At 46.5% G+C, this 19,672-nt stretch overlaps 1 protein-coding gene across 4 annotated transcripts; it reads right to left on the bottom strand.

Moving 5' to 3' along the window:
• Positions 1 to 3,172: 3,172 nt before the first annotated feature.
• On the bottom strand, positions 3,173 to 7,286 carry KLF4 (KLF transcription factor 4). 4 transcript variants are annotated; one of them, XM_027963872.3, is made up of 5 exons: positions 6,668 to 7,286; positions 6,439 to 6,559; positions 4,768 to 5,761; positions 4,504 to 4,668; positions 3,173 to 3,555 (listed from the first exon to the last, which is right to left on the bottom strand). In XM_027963872.3, exons 1-5 carry the CDS (start codon positions 6,670 to 6,672, stop codon positions 3,380 to 3,382), a joined length of 1,461 nt encoding a protein of 486 aa, XP_027819673.1. In that variant the 5' UTR covers positions 6,673 to 7,286; the 3' UTR covers positions 3,173 to 3,379.
• Positions 7,287 to 19,672: the final 12,386 nt, after the last annotated feature.

Raw genomic sequence — 19,672 nt, 5'->3', positions numbered from 1 at the left:
AACATATAATGGAACAGGTGGCTACATAGGCTACTAAATTTAGATATTCCCATAGATCAAAGTACAATGGGTCCCACCACTGCTTGTTTTAATATTTTCCCTGCAGACTTGCTTCCATGGCTTAAAGACTGTCTCACTTCAACTTCCTTATATGTAAAAATTGTGATTCTCCAAATCTGAAACAACATTGCTTATTTCTAAAAACTGGGGACAGTTTTTTTTAAAAGAAAGCATTAATCCCTGACTGTCCTGCTTGAGATGGTGAAGTTTCCCGTTTTAACAAACCCAAACAAGATTGTAGGAGTCAAACAGGTTCTCAGATTCAAAGAATTATTTTGCTGGAAGAGGCATTTTGTTGGAAGGGAAGAGACTGAAAGTCTGTTGATGTATAGGAAACACTATTGTTAATCCTGTGTGTGTGTGTCTGTGTGCGCGCACACACACAAGTTAAAATCTAGGACATATAAAATTAAATGTCATGAGGAAAATGTAATAAGCAGGCATCTCAATTATTGGGTGCTCTTTATTATACAGTATAAACGGCTCTGTAATGCAGTAATGACAGTACACCTAGGAGCCCAGAACTGATAGGTACTAAAGTAAATAGTTTAGCTATTCGTGCATCTTGAATAGTTTGGTTCTGTTACATTTTTAGAAAATCTCACTTTAGATACCGAAGCTTTCTTCTTCAGGTTAGAAAAAGTTAATGCAATATTTCCTCCCTTTGACATAAGAAAATTTAAACATATTTAATATGTTTTATGTTTTATGGTGTTTCTTCTACCTGAGATGATAGGCACTTAGTAACCAGGAAAATGGTAAAACAAGCTTTTGATAAACACTTTTCATGCACAAACGACGTGCCAGAAACCTCTGTATAAGAGAAAGGTGGCTTCCAAGAGCAGGAGCCATAATTTAATACAAAGAAAAGGGTAACAGAATGTAGACTTTCTGTTTAAATAACTTTAATTGCTCTTTTAAAAATAAAGCCTAAATAGTTGCACCTATACCCTTTTTTAAAAAGTTTCTCCATTTAAAATAGGTACTTATTTTGGAATAGCTGGAAACTAAAAAATTTAACCCAAGAAAACCAGTATTAGTATCTTGATGTTTCCTTCCGGTCTTTACTGTTAATTTTGTTTCTTCTCCTTCAATGCACACATTTGAACTTACACAATTGGAATCATTCTGTTTATAGTCTTATATCCTGCTTTTTCCACTTAACATACCATGAGCATTTTTCCATGTCATTAAATATGCTTTGAATATGTTCTTGGCCACATAAAATTCCATCCTATTGATGCACCTGTTTTCTTTTAAGCTAAGACACATGCCACGTTTTCCAGCCATGCTGGACTCTTAAAAAGCCAAGGAAAATACTTTGTGTTGATCCACCATGAGCCTCTTATGAATTTCTGTTTTTCATTCCATTTATAAAATGTACCCACAGTGCCAACACACCTCTGAACACCAGCTATAATGGACAGGTAATAAGCAGTCTAAAGAAAATGCCAGTCAGCTTCTGTCCGCTTGACAATGTTAATTAGTCACCCACATCACCATTACAAATACATAATGTCAACAAGAGTCACAAATGCTATTTTTCCATTCTGTGACAGCCACAAACGAACTTCAGATTCTGGGGTATCCACCGTAAAAAAAGTTTTAAGCTTTAATAATTCAAGAAACATGCTACCAACTTACAAAAACATGGTTTAAAATGTACTCAAATTTACATTACCCTTGGTTTTGTGACTGCGTCGTCTTTGCCTCTTTTGTTTCAATCGACTGAAACAATGGGGCTGGCTTATCTGAGGACTGATGAAGTTTTAAAAATTTGCTAGAAACTCTGGTTTTACCCTCTTGTGGTGCTCTAGAAGTAATGTATCTGTTACACACAAAACCTAAGTGAATCCTTTAATCCTCATGAGGGCACTGTGGAACTGTTCTTGATATTGTCCGCTGTGGGGAGGTTCTTTTGTTATACAAATTGTTCCGAGTGCAAGGCCAGGCCTGGGAAAGAGAGACTTTCACATTTTCATTTGATTTTAAAGACCAAACCATAAAGATCTTTTAAAATGTGAAACTGAAACATGGATGTTTAATGACTACTCTCATAGTAAACTGAGCAAGCTGAAGAATGACTGAGCTGTTTCTACCTGGAAGTTCAGTCAGGTAGGGAAACTGCTTTCCTGTATCTTTAAATGAACATTTGAAAGAGAAACCTGAACTAGGTAAGTTTAATCCTATGAACATAAATCCTCAGAGCTTTCACCCCACAACATTAGACAGTACTCATTGTATAGCTAAGTAGTCTTTTAAAAGTCTTCTTTTAATCTGTTGAGATAAAAAGGGGTGCTTTTTGGAGGTGCCTTTCCTGTGCCTTACCCACTGGGTTTAAACTGCAGTTTCTGTTATGTGCTTTTCCCGGGGAAAAACAACGCAAAACAAAAACAATGCTCAGATAAAATATTATAGGTTTATTTAAAACTTAATTCTCACCTTGAGTATGCAAAATACAAACTCCACAAAATGTTCATTTTTTTACTTTGTAGTTTACAAATATACAAAATAGAAGTTTGCTTAAATTTATATTACATATTTATTAAGGCAAGGAACTATATAGAAAAAAACATTTGTTCTGCTTAAGGCATACTTGGGAATAAACCATTGTACAAATTATTGCACATCTGAAACCACAGTGCATAACAGACTGTCTGCATAAAAAGATTAAAGTAAACCAGGTGTATTTACCTGACTTAGGTCATAAATGTAGATCGGAAGACAAAAATAGATTTTCCTTGTCAAAGTATGCAGCAGTTTGAGAACTTTGGCCTCATTTGGTACCTTTAGAACCAAGACTTACCAAGCACCATCGTTTAGGCTATTAAACACCAGTTTCTGTACCTGAATTTCTTCCTCTTCTAAGATCGTCATAATGGCTTTTAGAAGGCAAACAGAATACAAGGTGATCTTTATGCTTATATTGCATTAAAACACTCCTCAAGGGGTTCTGGTCTTCCCTCCCCCCAACTCTCAGATCTAATTTATACCCTGATATCCACAACTTCCAGTCACCCCCTTGGCGTTTTGTAAGTCCAGGAATATATATATATATTCAAGTTGGATTTAGAATTGGAATGATAGAAGATCCAGTCACAGACCCCATCTGTTTGTTTTTTTTTTTTTTTTCCTTGAGTTTGTCTTTTGGTTTCCTTGTGTCTCCTGATTATCCATTCATAAGTTGACTTGTTGGGAACTTGACCATGATTGTAGTGCTTTCCAGCTGGGTTCCTCCCCTCACCGGGAAGACAGTGTGAAAGGTAAAAAATACTGAATTCTCTTCTGGCAGTGTGGGTCACATCCACTGTTTGGGGATTTAAAAGTGCCTCTTCATATGTAAGGCGAGGTGGTCCGACCTCGAGAATGCCCGGTCGCATTTCTGGCACTGGAAGGGGCGGTGCCCAGTGTGTTTGCGATAGTGCCTGGTCAGTTCATCTGAGCGGGCAAACTTCCACCCACAGCCATCCCAGTCACAGTGGTAAGGTTTCTCACCTAGAAAAGAAAAATAAACTTGTTGGAAGCTATTCCTGAAGGATGAAATTTTAAGAACTTGGAGGCCAGACATCAAACCAACTCAAGTACCCCATTCTGAAAGGATCCAGGAAATGTCTTTATACCTTCTCAAGGCTGTATTACATTTCAGATCAGAAACAGGAATTTTATGGGTTTGTTTTTTTTTTGCTTTTTTAAAGGGAAATTAGATAATCACAGAAAACACAAAAACCACTTAAAACTATACTTCTGTTGGACTAATGTTTTCATTCTTTTGAGCAAAGATGGGGCAGGAAATGGATTTAGAAATTATGACTGTTAGGGTGTCTCTCCTAACCCAAACCAAGCAATAATATCCTATCCCACTACAACTGGTTCTAAAAAGTGACAGGAGAATACTACTTTTCCTGTACCAATATTATTTATGAAAGCTATACTTTAGTGACCTTCTGTGCCTACTTACACAGATTCTCTGTCGTGACAATCTTAAATCAGAATCTCAGCAAGCCTAACCATTAAGTCCTTGAGATTTAAATAAAACCTAATTGTTAGGACTAAAGAGGGGGAGGGGTGAACCCTGGGAAGGGAACAACCAATAAAAATAGTGGAGAATACAAAACTGCTTAAAAAACTTATCATGATTTTGCACAGCAAGGCATAATTTCTTGATTACAAGGGCAATGCTCTGCTCAAGCTAGAAGAGGCCCACCTGCAGCCTGGAATCTCCCTGCCTTTCAAAGGCCTAACAAAACTGCACTTTCAAGCACTGATACCATCCGCCCAGCAAAAGGCTCCTGGGCAAAATAGTAGGCGCCAGTTTGCTGTTCTCTCCTGTGATCCAGGAGATGGAGGAGATAGACTGCACCCCACATCCCAAGGGAGGCCCTGAGGAGTGTTGAGGCTGGACACCGGGTGCCCCCACCCCACCTCCACGGCTTCCCGTCCTACCTGTGTGGGTGCGCAGGTGTGCCTTGAGATGAGAACTCTTCGTGTAGGTTTTGCCGCAGCCTGCATAATCACAAGTGTGAGTGGCCGTCCTTTTCCGGGGCCACGACCGCCTTCCCCTCTTTGGTTTGGGCTCCTCCGGCATGCAGGAACCGGGTGGCATGAGCTCTAGGGATGAAGAAGGTGGGGTCAGCGTCATCCTGTGTGCCCCGGATGGCCGGCACACGCAGGGCTCTCCAGCCCCAGCTAGGAATCCCCGGGACTGACCTTGGTAATGCAGCGGTGGGACCTGCGGCTGCATCTGGTCGGGCAGGAAGGGAGGGTAGTTGGGCCCGGGGTGGGGATGGAAGCCCGGGGGGAGCGGCAGGGCAGGATGACAGTCCCGGCTGCTCAGCAGTTCCTCGGCACCCAGGGTCGGGGTAGTCCTGCTGGGGAGCTGCCGCCCCAAGGGAAAGTCGTGCGCAGGCGGCCGGTGGCCATTGCTGAGAGGAGGTCCAGTGCCCAAGTGGGCCTCTAGGGGCCGACCGACGGTGCACGAGGAGACAGCCTCCTGCTTGATCTTGGGGCACATGCGTGGTGGCCCGCCGCTGTAGGGCGCCACCACCACCGGGTGGCTGCCGTCTGGGCTGCCTTTGCTAACACTGATGACCGACGGGCTGCCGTACTCGCTGCCAGGGGCACTCAGCGACGCCTTCAACACGAACTTGCCCATCAGCCCGCCACCTGGCGGCTGCGGCTGCTGCGGCGGAATGTACACTGGGTCCAATTCGGGCCGCAGGAGCTCGGCCACGAAGCCGCCGGAGGGGCTCACATCGTTGATGTCCGCCAGGTTGAAGGGAGCTGTCGGAGGGGGTGCAGACTCCCGGCCATACAGGAGGCCGCCGCCCGCGCCGCCCGGCGCCGCCACGCCCGGGTCGCCCCCGGCCCGGATTGGATAGCTGAAGCTGCAGGTGGAGGGCGCACTGGCTGGACCGCTGCTCGACGGGGAGGACGAGGAAGAGGCTGATGCCGAGGACGACACCGTGGCGGCCACGGACTCCTGATGGGACAGCGAGTTGGAGAGGATAAAGTCCAGGTCCAGGAGATCATTGAACTCCTCCGTCTCCCTCCGGGGCAGGAGAGCCGGGTTGCTGCTGCCACAAGCCGCGCCGACTCCTCCACTCTCCAGGTCGGTGGCCACGGTCGCCGCCGCCAGGTCGTAGGGGCGGCCGGGAAGCACCGGGGGAAGTCGCTTCATGTGGGAGAGCTCCTCCCGCCAGCGCTGTGGGGACAGGACGCGAGACAGACAGTCAGTGCTGTCCCTAACTGCCACTCGATGTTAGTGGTGGGCCCGCCGCGCCTACCCCGCCTAGACACGGGGACCGGATGGGCAGGAAAGGCCCCGGGGTCTGTGGATGCCAGTGCTGCAATCATGGCCCACACCCGGGTCTGGGGAAAGGCGGTGCGTGGATATATGGAGGATGTTAGGTTGTGTCTGCCCGATTGCGTGTGAGCGAGCGCCGAGGCTCGCCAGCCTGGGTCCCTCCCCCGCCGGATCCCGGGGACGCTCCCGCCGTCCCCAGAATTGGGACACCGAGGTTCTCTTGGTGCGCCCTCGCCACGGGGACGCCTACGCGCCAAGCTCACTCTGGCCCAGCCAGTGTCTGGGGACAGAGACACCTCCCGCCCGGTGGCCCGCGCGCCCGCCCTGCCGCTCGCGCGCTCCGGGACGTGTGCGGACCCGGTGTGCGCCCCCGGCGGCTCCACCGCTTCGGGACCACACGCATGTACAGCTAAGCCAAGGGCGCTGAAGCCATCCCGGGTAGCCTGCGGAGGAGCCCGTGCGGGGCCACTCCTGCCCGTCGTCTAGTGGTGCTCGGTGACCCCAGGGCTCCGCCCGTCCCCATCCCACCCACAGAAGCCCACCGGAAGGCCCCAAAGGCCCAGGCCGACACTCACGTTATTCGGGGCACCTGCTGGACGCAGTGTCTTCTCCCTTCCCGCCGGGCCGGACGCGAACGTGGAGAAGGACGGGAGCAGCGCGTCGCTGACAGCCATGTCAGACTCGCCAGGTGGCTGCCTTCGGACCGGGTGGGGAGCAGAGGCAGAAGTCAGGGGCCACTCTCGACCGCCGCTCTGGCGCGTCCCATCCGCCCTCACCCCTCCCTGCGCCCCGCGCCGCACCTACCTCATTAATGTGGGGGCCCAAAAGGTCCTCGGGAGTCCGAAGCAGAAGGGGTACCCAAACCCCAAAGCCAACGAAGAGGAAAAAAACTTAGAAACGAAGCCAAAACCCAAAACCCCAAATTGCCCGAGATCCTTCTTCTTTGGATTAAATATAAAAGGGAGATGCCTTAAAAAAAAAAGTTCCTTTGTATACGAAAGTTCTTAGAAAAGTTGTAAACTCGTAAAAATAGACAATCAGCAAGGCGAGTTAAGTAGGTCCGGTGGCCAGGCTGCGCTCTCTTCGACTCAGCAGCGTCCCCCACCGCTGTCGCGGTCGCCGCGGCTATCGCCGTGAGCGCTGGGGCTGTGGCCGGGGTGGCGGGCGGGCGGCGCCGCCAGGTGAGACTGGATGCGGTGGCGCGGATCTGCGGACTGGGCGGCGGCGCGAGGCGCGGAGTCCGGGGGGCTGCGCAAGGCGCGCGCGGCCATGGGCGCTGGCCGCGGGCGGGTGGGTGGGTGGGTGGGGGGCCGGAGGGGCGGGGAGGGGCACTTGGCGGCTCCCGGTGCCGCCGCCGCCCGCCACCGCCTCTGCTCCCCGCGCGCCCGCAGCCGCGCTCGCTCTCTGAGGCCGGGGAACTGCCGGCGGCCGCCGCGCGCTCCTTACTTATAACTTCTCCGCTCCCGCCCTCCCCCCGCCTCCTACCCGCTGCGCGCTGGGGCCCGCCGCCAGGCCCCGCCCCTCCCTTTCTTCTCCCCTCCCTCCAGCAGCCCCCCCGCACGTTGCCATGGCAGCTAAATAAACAAACTCAGCGCACGTGGGGGCGGGGAGGAGGGAGGGGCGCAGGCGGGGCCCGGCGGGCTGTGACGCCAGCCCGGCAGCTGGCGGGCAGGAGCCGCGCTGACGCCGGCGGCGGTGCCGGCAGCGGGCCGGGCGCGGGGATTTGGGTACGGGGCGCAGGTCCGGTCCCCGGGCGACTGGGACAGTCGGCGTCGCCATGGGTCGCTCCTTGAGTTCGAAGCTCGCGGCCAAGAGGGGTCGGTAGGGGAGAGGGGGACGGTAGCGCAACCCCACCCCCGCTCCGGTGCGCGCTTGCCGCGCAGTCTGCGCACTGGAGAAGAGCGCGATTATCCGCGTGACTCATCCAGCTCGGGTCCGTCATACGCACGCAGGAGCCCTGCTGTAGTCCCCGAGCGCCAGTGCGGGCATTTGGCCTGGCCTCGCATGGTCCTTCTTGGGCTCGTCTGCCCGGGGGTTGGGAGTAGAAGGGAGGTGGGTGCCCTCCAGTGCGTGGCGAGGACCTGGAGACTGAGAAAGCGAGAGAGGTGTTCCCCTTCTGAAAAGGGCGGAAAGAGGCCGGAATGGGAAATAGAGCTACGGTTTTGATAGCTGAAGGAGCGAGGAAGGGACTGAAAGAGATTTCGCTATGTGAAGTGGGGAGAGAGGGGAGGGGCGTGAGGTGCGGGGACACCTTTCAACCGGGAATCTCAAAGCACTTTGCAAAGCACGCAACTCTCCACTTTATGGATGAGAAAACTGAGTCATAAAGAGGTGAAGTGGCGAGGTAAAGGTCAAACGGCAACTCGTTCCCTTGGCTCAGGCTCTAGAGCAGTCAGACCTACCGAAAGGGGCTCAGCTGGAAAGTGGCCCCGTGCCAGAAAGTGGAACTATGCGGTGGGACCCGGGTTCTGGAAAAGGGCCCACGCAGCTCGCAGCAGCCGTCCCTGCCCACCAGGAAGAGAAGAGGAAACGGCAATCGTTATTTCAGTCTTATAACTCGGCCTCCCCACCCCCACTCCCCCTTAGTTTGTGATCAGTAATTTTCCAGCCGGGAAATGTTTTCGCCGTCATCTTCTCTGCAAACAGTGCCCTTTTTTTTTTTTTTTTTAAACGTGAGTGTGGTGTTCGGTATCGCTTTCTAAACGTAGGCTTGCGAGGTGTTTTGTTTGGATTCAGGCGCGCCTTGGGCTCCGCCCGCCCTCTGCACCAAGCCCCCTTGTCTGTAAAGGCGGCCGGGTGTCAGCCCAGGAGAGAAAAAGGAGATGCCCCAGCCCTGGGCAGTGTGCGGTCACCCTCACTGAGATCCAGTTACTTCGTACTTTAAGTCACCTGTTTATTTGAGTCCTACGCTCCTGGTACCTATTAGATTTCCTTAGAATATTTGTTATCCTTGATTTTCCTACTCCTTGCCAACCACAGAAGCATTCTTGGAATGCATCGCGCCCCGAATGAATCCACTCAGCCCTTTATGCCAAGGCCAGGAATCCCGCTCGGTTCGGAGAGTTGGAAGCCCTTGCGGATCCCCCAGCCGGTCTTTGGCCAATGGCTGCCAGGGCCTGTAACCGGAGGGGAGGGCAGGTTTTCGCAGGGAAACCCCCGACCCTCCTCCCGCGGCCTGGAGAGTTTCAACCCCACCCCCATAGGAGCCAGCCAGTTTACTTTAACTCTGAAAATATTGCCTTTTTCAAAAGGAGGAACCAAGAAAGAAATACCTGCAACCTCCTCCTCCGTAGCTTTCATTGTGATGGCAAACATTTCTTGGGATACTGGGGCTTGAAGATACACGGAAAAGTTAATCCACTTTACCATCAAAGCCAAGATTCTTAAACTGCATTGAACTTGGATAAGTCCTTGATTGGCAACCCTCACCCTCTTGATGTGTAAGTCAGGACTTGGCATTTTCTAGTTGGGGAACCAGTGCCGTGAGGAGCTTTCTGCTTTTCTCTTATTTATCTAAGGCAGTAGGCCTTCCCCTTCAACAAAAGTAACCACCACAGTGAGAAAACAATATTACACAGATGAATAGGAAAGCCACTATTATTATGTCATATAATCAAGACAGGATTCTGAAACTCAATTAAAAAAGGCAAACTTTCCTAACAGCCTTCTGGAGGAGGAAAGCCAGTGCCTCTTTGTGGCAGGCAGCTTTCTGGTTATTCCTCTGATTGCATCATAAAGGGAACTCTCTAGATTTGCTCCAGCATTTCTAAAAGAGGTAAGGAACTTCAAGTTCACAAGTCATCTCCTTTCAAGGCAGGTGCCTGGCGTGACATCAGGGTTATGACCATGCCTCTTTTCAGAACAGGTAGGTCCAGAAGAGTTAAATCCCTGGCCTATATAATTTATAAACATGAGGCTGAGTAAATGTTTGATGACTAAATTGCACTCTGAAATAATAATGGAAGACACCCTTGAAAGAAGAATTAAATACTTACTGGTGACTTTATTTCAGCAAACTGATATTACAAGTTTTGTGGTATGGAAGTTAATTATTAATGTCCTTGGAGTTATAAAATAGATTTTTTTTTTTTCCTCCAGCACAAACTGCATTAGTTGGCAGAAGATGTGATGGAAACGACTAGTGCTAAGGGATTAATGTGGAGCCACAGAGGAGTGTGATAGATTGAAGAGGCTACATCAGTGTTTCAAGGGAAGGACCTGGCACCCAGAGCTGGGCACCAGAATCTGGGCATCTGACAGCACCCTAGCTTGTATGTAAATGCCACAGGATTCAGGAAAAGCTGTTTTTTTCAGAAGGTGAAAGTAAGAGATGCTTTGAAGTATCCATCGCTTTGAAATGAAATCCCTACAGATAAATGACTGGGAAAAGGTCTTGCCATTTTCTCAGCGTGGCAGATCTTTTCCCAGCCTCTGAGTGACTCTCGTGTCCTGGTAAACTCCCAGCCTCATTTTCACCTCAGTCTTGTGCAGAGGTTAAGAAAGTGAGCTGTAACAGTAGATTTCCTGGGTTTCTGTTCTGGTTCTGCTGCTTTCTAGCTGGGCAAGTTCCTTGACCTCACTTTCTCTGTTTTTTCTTCTACAAAATGGGTATATTAATAGTATCTACTGCTGAAAATAATAAGGATTATAAACGGGATCATCCAAGTAAGGTGTTTAGTGTAGGACTTAACACCAATACAGGTATGTGTTTCTATCACCAGGATTCTCCAGGGCACCTTCAACTTCATGAGGACAGGAGCTGTTGTTTTTTCATTACCATATTCCCAAGTTCTAGTACAGTGATACTGTAGTACTCTTTAAGTGTTTCTTGAATGAATAAATAATGTACTTTTGTCAGCAGTCCATCAACAGAGAGCCTGTCTTCCCTTTAAGTCTCAACTCTATACTCATTAATCCCCTTCATGGTCAAGAACCTTAATCCACTCAGACTCTTATCATTTTTCCCCCGCTTTATTTCATCACTCTTCCCCAGCTTCCCAAGCTCTTATTTCCCTCAACTCATGCCTCATTTTCTTTGACCTGGGCATTCAGGCATCTGCACAGAGTTCAGCCCTTTCTATTCCTAAATATCTCAGTCATTTTTTTCCTACTGTCAGGGTGTGCTGCCTTGGTTCAAGCCCTCCTCATCTATCACTTTTATTTTTTTTAATTTTAGAAAAAAGGTTTTTTAATCTACTCTGTTGAAGTATAGTTAATTTGCAATGTATTTTGTTGTACAGCAAAGTGATTCATTTATACATATGTATACATTTTTCTTTTTTTATTTGGCTGCATGAGGTCTTAGTTGCCCATGGGCTCATCTGTCACTTTTAATTGTTCTTGTAAGCCTCCAAACTGCTGTCCTCTTCTTCCACCTCCTCCATAGCCTCCCTGGAGGGACTTGGCAGTCAGTCCAGCAGTTAAAACTTCATGCTTCCATTGCAGGGGCACAGGTTCAATCCCTAGTCAGGGAGCTTAGATCCCACATTCCTTGCCGCCAAAAAAAAAAAAAAAAAAAAATCATAGTCTCCCTGGAATTAGATTTAATCCATTTTGTTCAAATCACTTCTGCCCAACTACCCTCCTTGGCCTAAAAGAGCAACACCAAACTCCTTAGCCTAAAGTAGCAAACTCATACTGGCCCTAGACAAGCTAACAGGAGCATCTCCAGAGACTGACTCCACCCTCCCTCAACTTTAACTGGATGTTCTCTCAAGTCTGTGAATACACAATGTGTATTTTCCTCATCTGTTTTTCCTGTCTGAAACGCCTTTTCTCCCCTCAGGCTCTCATCAGGCTCAGACTCCCTAGTGCCTCTTAATTGTCCCTTGGTCTGTGAGTCCTTGTCTGGAGTCATCCTCTTTCCTCTGAGCTCTAATGAAGCCATGTGGCCTCTCTGCCATGCCATTTCCCAGTGGACTGCGATGATCTGGTTACTTGTTTGTGGGTCCTGTTCTGCTGGGGCATCTTTAGGACAAATGCCCAGTGAGGGTTCGCTGTAGCATGAAGAGAGCCAGCAAAACTGCCCTGATGAAAGGACTCATCTGGGAGCCTGCCTTGGCCCTGCCCTTATCTTGTCAGTAACTTGTCTCTGGTGGAGAGTTCACTGCCTCAGCCCTCTGCTTTCCAGTCCCTTCTCTTCCTCCACCCGTTTCTCTTCTTTGAAAAATTCTATGAAGGACAGAAAAAATAAAGTCCTTCATAATTATGTCCTCTCAAAGCAGTTGGACAAAAGTCGAGGGAACAGCTCGGCCCAAGGCATTGTAATAAAGCAAACTAGAAAACACAAAAACAAATAACCAAAAGCCAAACCAAAACCAAACAGAGAAAGCGGCCACTCTTCTGGAGCCAAATCCATTGCCTTTCAAAACCCAAACACTGGGTTTTGAAGTTTTTAGAGCAGAAAATGAATCACAGACATTTAAAAATCAATTCTCAGAAATTTAATTAAAATCATTTTCATGAACCTTTAGGTTTGATCACTTAAGCTACATTCTTAGCCCAAAAATGTGAGGCTGGGTTTAAGCTATTTAAAAAGAAATCTGCACTTAATGGGATTATCTTAAAAGACTTGAGCTATTTTGACAGCAATATGTTAAATTCAGCCTTTCAGTGTCTTCAGCTTGTTCTGATATATTAAGAGAATGCAAACAAACAAAAAACCAAAATCTCTTTTTAGGTTATTTTTAAATGCCTAAGTGCAGCAAGTAATATCTTTTAAGAGCAAGGTGCCTAGTAGTACTATTTCTCTTAACAAATAATTAGGGTCTAACATTTACCATCTTTTATCAACTATGATTGTTTTTAAGGCCACAAGAAGAATTCTCTGCTACTGTGTGCTTTTGGAAATAAATCTAGCACTTAAAAGTAAACGAATCAGGGACTTCCCTGGTGGTCCAGTGGTTAAGACTCTGTTATCCAAATGCGGAGGGCACGGATTCAATCTCTGGTCAGGGAATTAAGATCCCGCATGCCAAGAAAAAAAAAGAAAAAGGCGTAAATGAACCCACAAAGGCAAATCAGCAGAGAAAACCTTTGCTGGAATTTTCTCCTTGACTTGGTTCACCAAATTTTCCCGGCCCGATAAACAATTTCCTCATGTAGAATTGGCGTTGAAAAGAGAAGCAGAATATTATTATACTCTGCATGCTAAGTAGCTTCAGTTATGTCCACTTATTTGCAACCCCATGGACCATAGTCCGCCAGGCTCCTCTGTTCCTGGGATTCTCCAGGCAAGACTACTGGAGTGGGTTGCCATGCCCTCCTTCAGGGGATCTTCCTGACCCAGGGATCAAACCCAAGTCTCATGTCTCCTGCATGGCCAGTTGGGTTCTTTACCACTAGCGCCGCCTGAAAAGCCTATTATACTCTAGAAGATTCTGTCTCCTTAATTTAGAAGCCTTCGTGGGCTGTATGGCAATTGTATCTCAATACAACTTTGAGGGAAAAAGTCTCTAAACTTTAGATTCTTAGACTAATACAATATCGCCCTTCTGAGGAAAACAAGATTCCCTGGTTTAAATCCGAATGGAGGGCAATTTTTTTTTTGAGGGGGAGGGCAATCTTTTGCACTATGGAAAGTGTAGAGATTTTGAGGGTTTGAAAACGAATGCTTCACACCCTGAGAAATGCAAACAAGAAACAATTCTGTGCTGAATTTTCTTCTCAGTTTGTGGGCTGGACAAGAGGATAAGTTATTTTTGCCAATTTGATATTATGTACTCCTGGCCAAAGAAATTATTAAAAAAATAATAATAACAATACATTTGATTATCCTGCAGCTGACTCTTTCTCACAGACATTGTGTTTGTTAATCAATTTTAATGTCCTGGCTGGTGCGAAGAGTGCTGGGAGGATGGCCAGTGTCAGTATTTTTTTTTTTTTTAACAAAGGTCAAAATAAATTTCTGGCAGCACTCGTATATCTCTTAGTGTGCTTGATGTGTTTTTCAAAGTCACTAGCTCAAATCTAGACACAGGCTTTTCTTAGATCCAGGGATGATCAGAAGCGTCTTGAAAGAAAAAGCCCTAGAATAGTTACCTCACCTTATAGGAATTCCCAGCATTATAATAGAGATTTAACAAATTAAACTATTCAGAGACTCACTCAGTCTATGCTGTCAGTTACTGATGAATTTTTCAGATTATTGTTGTTGTGCGCACTCGCTCAGTCATGTCTTCACTCTTTACGACCCCCATGGACTGTAGCCTTCCAGGCTCCTCTGTCCATGGGATTTCCCAGGCAAGAATACTAGAGTGGGTTGCCATTTCTTACTCCAGAGGATATTCCCAACCCAGGGATCGAACCTGTGTATCCTGCACTGGCAGGTGGGTTCTTTACCGCTGCACCACCTGGGAAGCCCTCGGGTTGCTGCACCCAACAGAGTTCTCAGAGTCAGGTGTTTATGGGAAACACTGAACTGCTGAATTTCAGTGTTCTGTGTTTCATTCAGCAAACTCAGTTTTCTATTAAAATAGAAACTCCTTTGAGTTTCTTTAAAGACATGACAGACTCTTTAGTCTATGTGAATGTGGATTAGAGTGTCATTATCTAAGTTTGATTCTTTGCCCCCTCTTGCTTCAACTCAGTAAAGGAGGGGTCTTGGACAGAAGTCCTTGTCTTATGGGAGATGAAAGAATGACTTGTGATGAAAGTGCAAACATGCTGGGGAAGATGGCTGGGACTTCCACCCAAGAATTTGGATTCCTAGACCTTGAGTTACCTCTTATTTAGTTGGATGGCTTTGGGTGTGTTATCTAGCTGCCCTCTATTTTCCATGCCTGTGAAATGGGGCTGTGAGTGCACCTACCTCACAAAGCTGTTATGAACACCAAGACATCGGGTGTGAAAGGCACCGCTGGTGTTAGGTTCTCCACTCTAGCAATGGAAACTAACATAGTTATCCCCACTGATAAACTTTCTGAGGTTAGCAGTGCCACTGATGCACTGGAATGCAGGCTTCAAGAGATAAGGACCCTGACCGACTTACTGTTATTCCAGAATGTAATGCAGTTTGCTGGCCTGTAATAGGTGCTCAACACACATTTGTTTAATAAGTGAACTCCATTTTACAGTTTAAGAAACTAAGTCGAGTGGGCAAAGTGACTAGCCCAGGCTTGTACAGCTAAGTGAGTGAGGAAGCCAGTGTTCTTGGAGTCCACATGGGGAAAGAGGCCTGGGGTATCACTTCTTATATGGCCTGCCCTTTTGTCATCCTTGTTTCTTTCTGTCTTCAGCTGTGCCAGGCTTCCCTTCATCCAGAGTTTTTTTAGATCAATTTCTCCAGCAAATAAAGTTCTAACCTTTGGTTCGAGTTGGGGGGAAAGTAGTCACACTGTTATATGGGGTAGGGGAGAAATCTTAGGGCTTGATTGATTGGATGGATGGATGGATGAATAGGTGGATGGATAGATGGATAGATGAATGGATTTCCCAGCAACTACTTATATAGGCTTTCAATCAGTAATCCCGTTTCCATCCCCAGATGCTCCCTACTTCTGAGTAACACCTTGGTGCCTCTACTTCCTGAGCCCTCCAAGGGTCCTGCACCTTGAAATCAATCTGCCTGGTTTTCTACTTCCTCTGATCTAAGTTTGTGGCTATATTTTGGTGGCTTCCCAGCTCCCACGGTCTTTGTCCTTATAGGTTTTGTCTTTTAATTCTTTACTGTCACTTAAATGGGGTGTCAGAAGGAGCATCAGAAAACACTTAATACACCATGTTTGATTCTTAAAAAACCTTTTGCTCCTTCTGTTTCATTTTTTGAAGGTTTTTTTTCTGATTTTAAAAATTAATGCGTGCTTACTCACAAAATCAATCAATAAATGCAGATTCAAGAAAAATGAATTCACATTGTACCTATCCAGATATGACTGTGGTTAACAGTAAGGTATACAAAGTTTCAAGATTTTTATGCATATATAAAAGTAGTAAAATTTATTTTTAAAATACCAATTACCATTTGCATACAGTTTTGCAAATTTGCTTTTGTTTTCACTTAGCAATTTACCATAGCTGTACATGTTAATACATAGATATACCTCTTATTTTTAAACATATCATAGTAGTTCCTAATATTGGTATTTAATCAATTGCCTTTTGATGGTCATGTAGATTGTTTCAATTTTTCACTATTCCAGAACTTCCTTTTGCAATCTTAGACAAATGTGCTTGTTTCATTAGGCTCGATTTATAGCGATTGCTTTACTAGGTTGATATTATTACTCATTATCAAATAGCTCCCCCAAAAGTTATGTTTCCATCAATTTACATTCCCATCAGCATTTCCATTCCCATTAGCAAGGTGTATTACATCCATCCACCTACTAATCCATCCAGTCGATCAAGCCCTAAGATTCCTCGCCTACCCCATACAACAGTGTGACTACTTTTCCCCCAACTTGAACCAAGGGTTAGAACTTTATTTGCTGGACAAATTGATCTAAAAGAACTCGGATGAGGGGAAGCCTGGCACAGCTGAGGACAGAAAGAAACAAGGATGACAAAAGGGCAGGCTACATGACAATGTGACCTGCTGCCCAGCACCGAGTATTGGCATCTTACTCTCTTGCTACTCTTTGATTTATTATTATGCTTTTTTGTTTGTTATTGTTTTTACAATTTAACTTTTATTTTATATTAGGGTATGCTGCTGCTGCTGCTGCTGCTAAGTCGCTTCAGTCGTGTCCGACTCTGTGCGACCCCATAGACGGCAGCCCACCAGGCTCCCCCGCCCCTGGGATTCTCCAGGCAAGAACACTGGAGTGGGTTGCCATTTCCTTCTCCAGTGCATGAAAGTGAAAAGTGAAAGTGAAGTCGCTCAGTTGTGTCCGACTCTTAGCGACCCCATGGACTGCAGCCTACCAGGCTCCTCCATCCATGGGATTCTCCAGGCAAGAGTACTGGAGTGGGGTGCCATTGCCTTCTCCATATTAGAGTACAGTTGATTTATAATGTTGTGTTTGTTTCAGGTGTACGGCAAAATAATTCAGTCATGCATATACATGTGTCCATTCTTTTTCAGATTCTTTCCCATATAGGTTATTACAAAATATTGAGTAGAGTTTCCTCTGCTATACAGTAGGTACTTGTTGATTATTTATTTTACCTATAGTAGTGTGTATATATGTTATTCCCAGATTCCTAATTTATCCCTACCCTCATTTCACGTTTCCCCTTTGGTAATCGTAAATTTGTTTTCCAAGACAGTGAGTCTGTGTCTGCTTGTAAAATAAGTTCGTTTGCTTTTATTTATTTATTTTTAATTGAAGTATAGATGATTTATCATGTTATGTTAGTTTCAGGTATACAACAAAGTGATTCAGTTATATACATATATATTCTTTGTCAGATCCTTTTCCTTATAGGTTATTACAAAATATTGAGTACAGTTCCCTGCTACTCCTTTGAAATCCAGGCATCTACATATGTCAGCTTTGAGGCTAGTCAACCTTGTAGGGCAGTTGGTTTGGATTGCTTCCAGACTTTGAGGGTGTGGAAATCAGACAATGTTAGAATGCAATCGGAGGCTTCCACTTTGCACGTACGGAGTCAGAGGCCTAGGGAGCAGAGGTGATGCTCGTGCCACACACTGGCAGAGGTGGGACACAGAACACGTGGCATGACTCCCAGCCAAGTCCCAGCTCCTTGCTTGCATCAAACTACACTGACAGGAACCCCTAAAACTTGCCCTTCCCTGAGCCCCTTTCCCTTCTGCAACCAGCAGTGTGGACCTCAGTAGGGGATGAGAACCAACATTTTCAGTGTGCTTTCTTTTTAAATTTTTTAAAACTTTAATGAATTAATTTTTGTCTGTGCTGGGTCCTTGTTGCGGTACTCAGGCTTCTCGCTGCAGATGGCGTCTCTTGTGGAGCGCGGGCTCTAGGCGCGTGGGCTTCAGTAGTTGTGGCACGTGGGCTGAGTAGTTTCAGCTGCAGGCCCTAGAGCATGGGTTCAGTGGTTGTGGTGCATGGGCTTAGTTCCTCCATGGCCTGTGAAATCGTCCCAGACCAGGGATCGAACTCTTGTTCCCTGCATTGGCAGGCGGAGTGTTAACCACCAGACTACCAGGGAAGTGCCTCAGTGCACTTTCTAAGCACTCGCACCTACCCCAGGTACCCTGCCTATGTTGGGCCCTCTGTAATCCTGTGAGGTAGGTATTATTCATTTCACTCTGCAGAGGAAGAAATGAACAAACGGGAGATGAAGTTAATCAAATGAGTAACCTGTGCCCAGTCCTAAGAAGATTTAGCACAGGGAACTAGATTACATTTGTCTTAGAGTGAATGAGGAGGCAAAGTGTGTGCTGGGTTTAAAGCGAGGAAGGGTGGTATCAGCAAGACCCATCTGCCCTAAATGGATCATGGAGATGTTTCCCGGGATGACTGAAGACATTCTGACACCTCACCCCAGGGGTGTGTGTGTGTGTGTGTGTGTGTGTGTGTGTGTGTCTGTGTGTCTGTGTGTCTGTGTGTCACTGCATGGACTATAGCCTGCCAGGCTTCTGTGTCCATGGGATTTTCCAGGCAAGAAGGAGGGAGTGGGTTGCCATTTCTTCCTCCAGGGGATCTTCCTGACCCAGGGATCGAAACCACATCTTCTGCATCCCCGTGTAAGAGTAAAACCCAGCAGCACAAGCACCTCTCAAGACATCATCTAGCTGGTTCAGGGCTTGTGTTGCTAGGGGTTGAGCACAAGTGGATCCCAATGCTTGCTGGCCAGGTTCCCTCTGGAATGAAATGACTGAGCTGTCCAGCATGGCCCATGTGTAAATGTCAAGTAAACACCAAATTGAAGTGCAATCTAACTATTGTGCTGGGACTGTTTGCTTTAGATATACTAGTCGGCAGGAAGGGAGAAGGAGAAGGAGAGGGAAAAATATGTGTCACTTTGCAAGGCAGGTTGTGAATGTCCTGCGTCCTCCCTTGGCCAGCTGGAATGTCACAGAGACCAATGTCAAATAAATAGAGAGCTTGCACTCCATGTTGCAAAAATAAGCATGTCCATTTGCTTGAAAAAAAAAAAAAAAAGTCCTTCAAATGAGGGAACATTTTCCAGTCAATCACACAGCAGCAAAGTCATCCTGTTGAATTTGTGACTCACAGGCTCTCTGTGTCAATAGACAGAGAGTGAGCCCAGCGTTATGACTTCAGTGGAGATGAAGCAGAAGCTGGGATGAGGCAGGGCTGGCTTTAAAGCAGGGCCCTGAGCTCTGACAATAAATAGCGGAGGAAAGTCTGACCACTCACAGGGTGAGTAACTCATTTGTTGGTTCCTTTTCTTTATTCCTTGCTTGTCTCCTAGAAAAGAACCAATTACAATTTGCCTTACTTCATCCTTTCCTTGCACCTACAATGATGAAGGACGTCATTGTAAGGACTACTGACAGAGCATCCCGTGGCTTGATGCTCTGCACACTTACACACATCATCTTCTGTCCTTGTAGCAATTCTGTTAGGTATTTAGCATTTTACGTGTTAGTTTATGAATGAGAAAATTGAAGTCCACAGAGGTTAGGCATCTTTGTAAGTTTCTGGCCAAGGATTCTAATGTGGTTCTCACTGGCTTCAATTTCAGATTCTGTGCGATTTGGGGGCATCCTCCCGTTTTGCTATCTTGCCATGAGCCACACGCTAGCCTGGGCACTGGGGCTGCACCGATAAGTAAAACATGGTTCCTGCCCTCAAGGAGCTCCAGGACCAATCAACATATGTTGTCTCGTATTCTAGACTGCTGGGATCTGATTAGGTTGCCTGAAACTGGTAGTTATTTAAGAGAAGATACTACCAAGAGGCTCACTGCTTGTTTACA

Source organism: Ovis aries, chromosome 2 (assembly GCF_016772045.2).
Source record: "Ovis aries strain OAR_USU_Benz2616 breed Rambouillet chromosome 2, ARS-UI_Ramb_v3.0, whole genome shotgun sequence".
Lineage (NCBI taxonomy): Eukaryota > Metazoa > Chordata > Mammalia > Artiodactyla > Bovidae > Ovis > Ovis aries.
The sequence above is the reverse complement of the archived record's forward strand: the minus strand, read 5'-3'. Positions and strand labels throughout refer to the sequence as shown.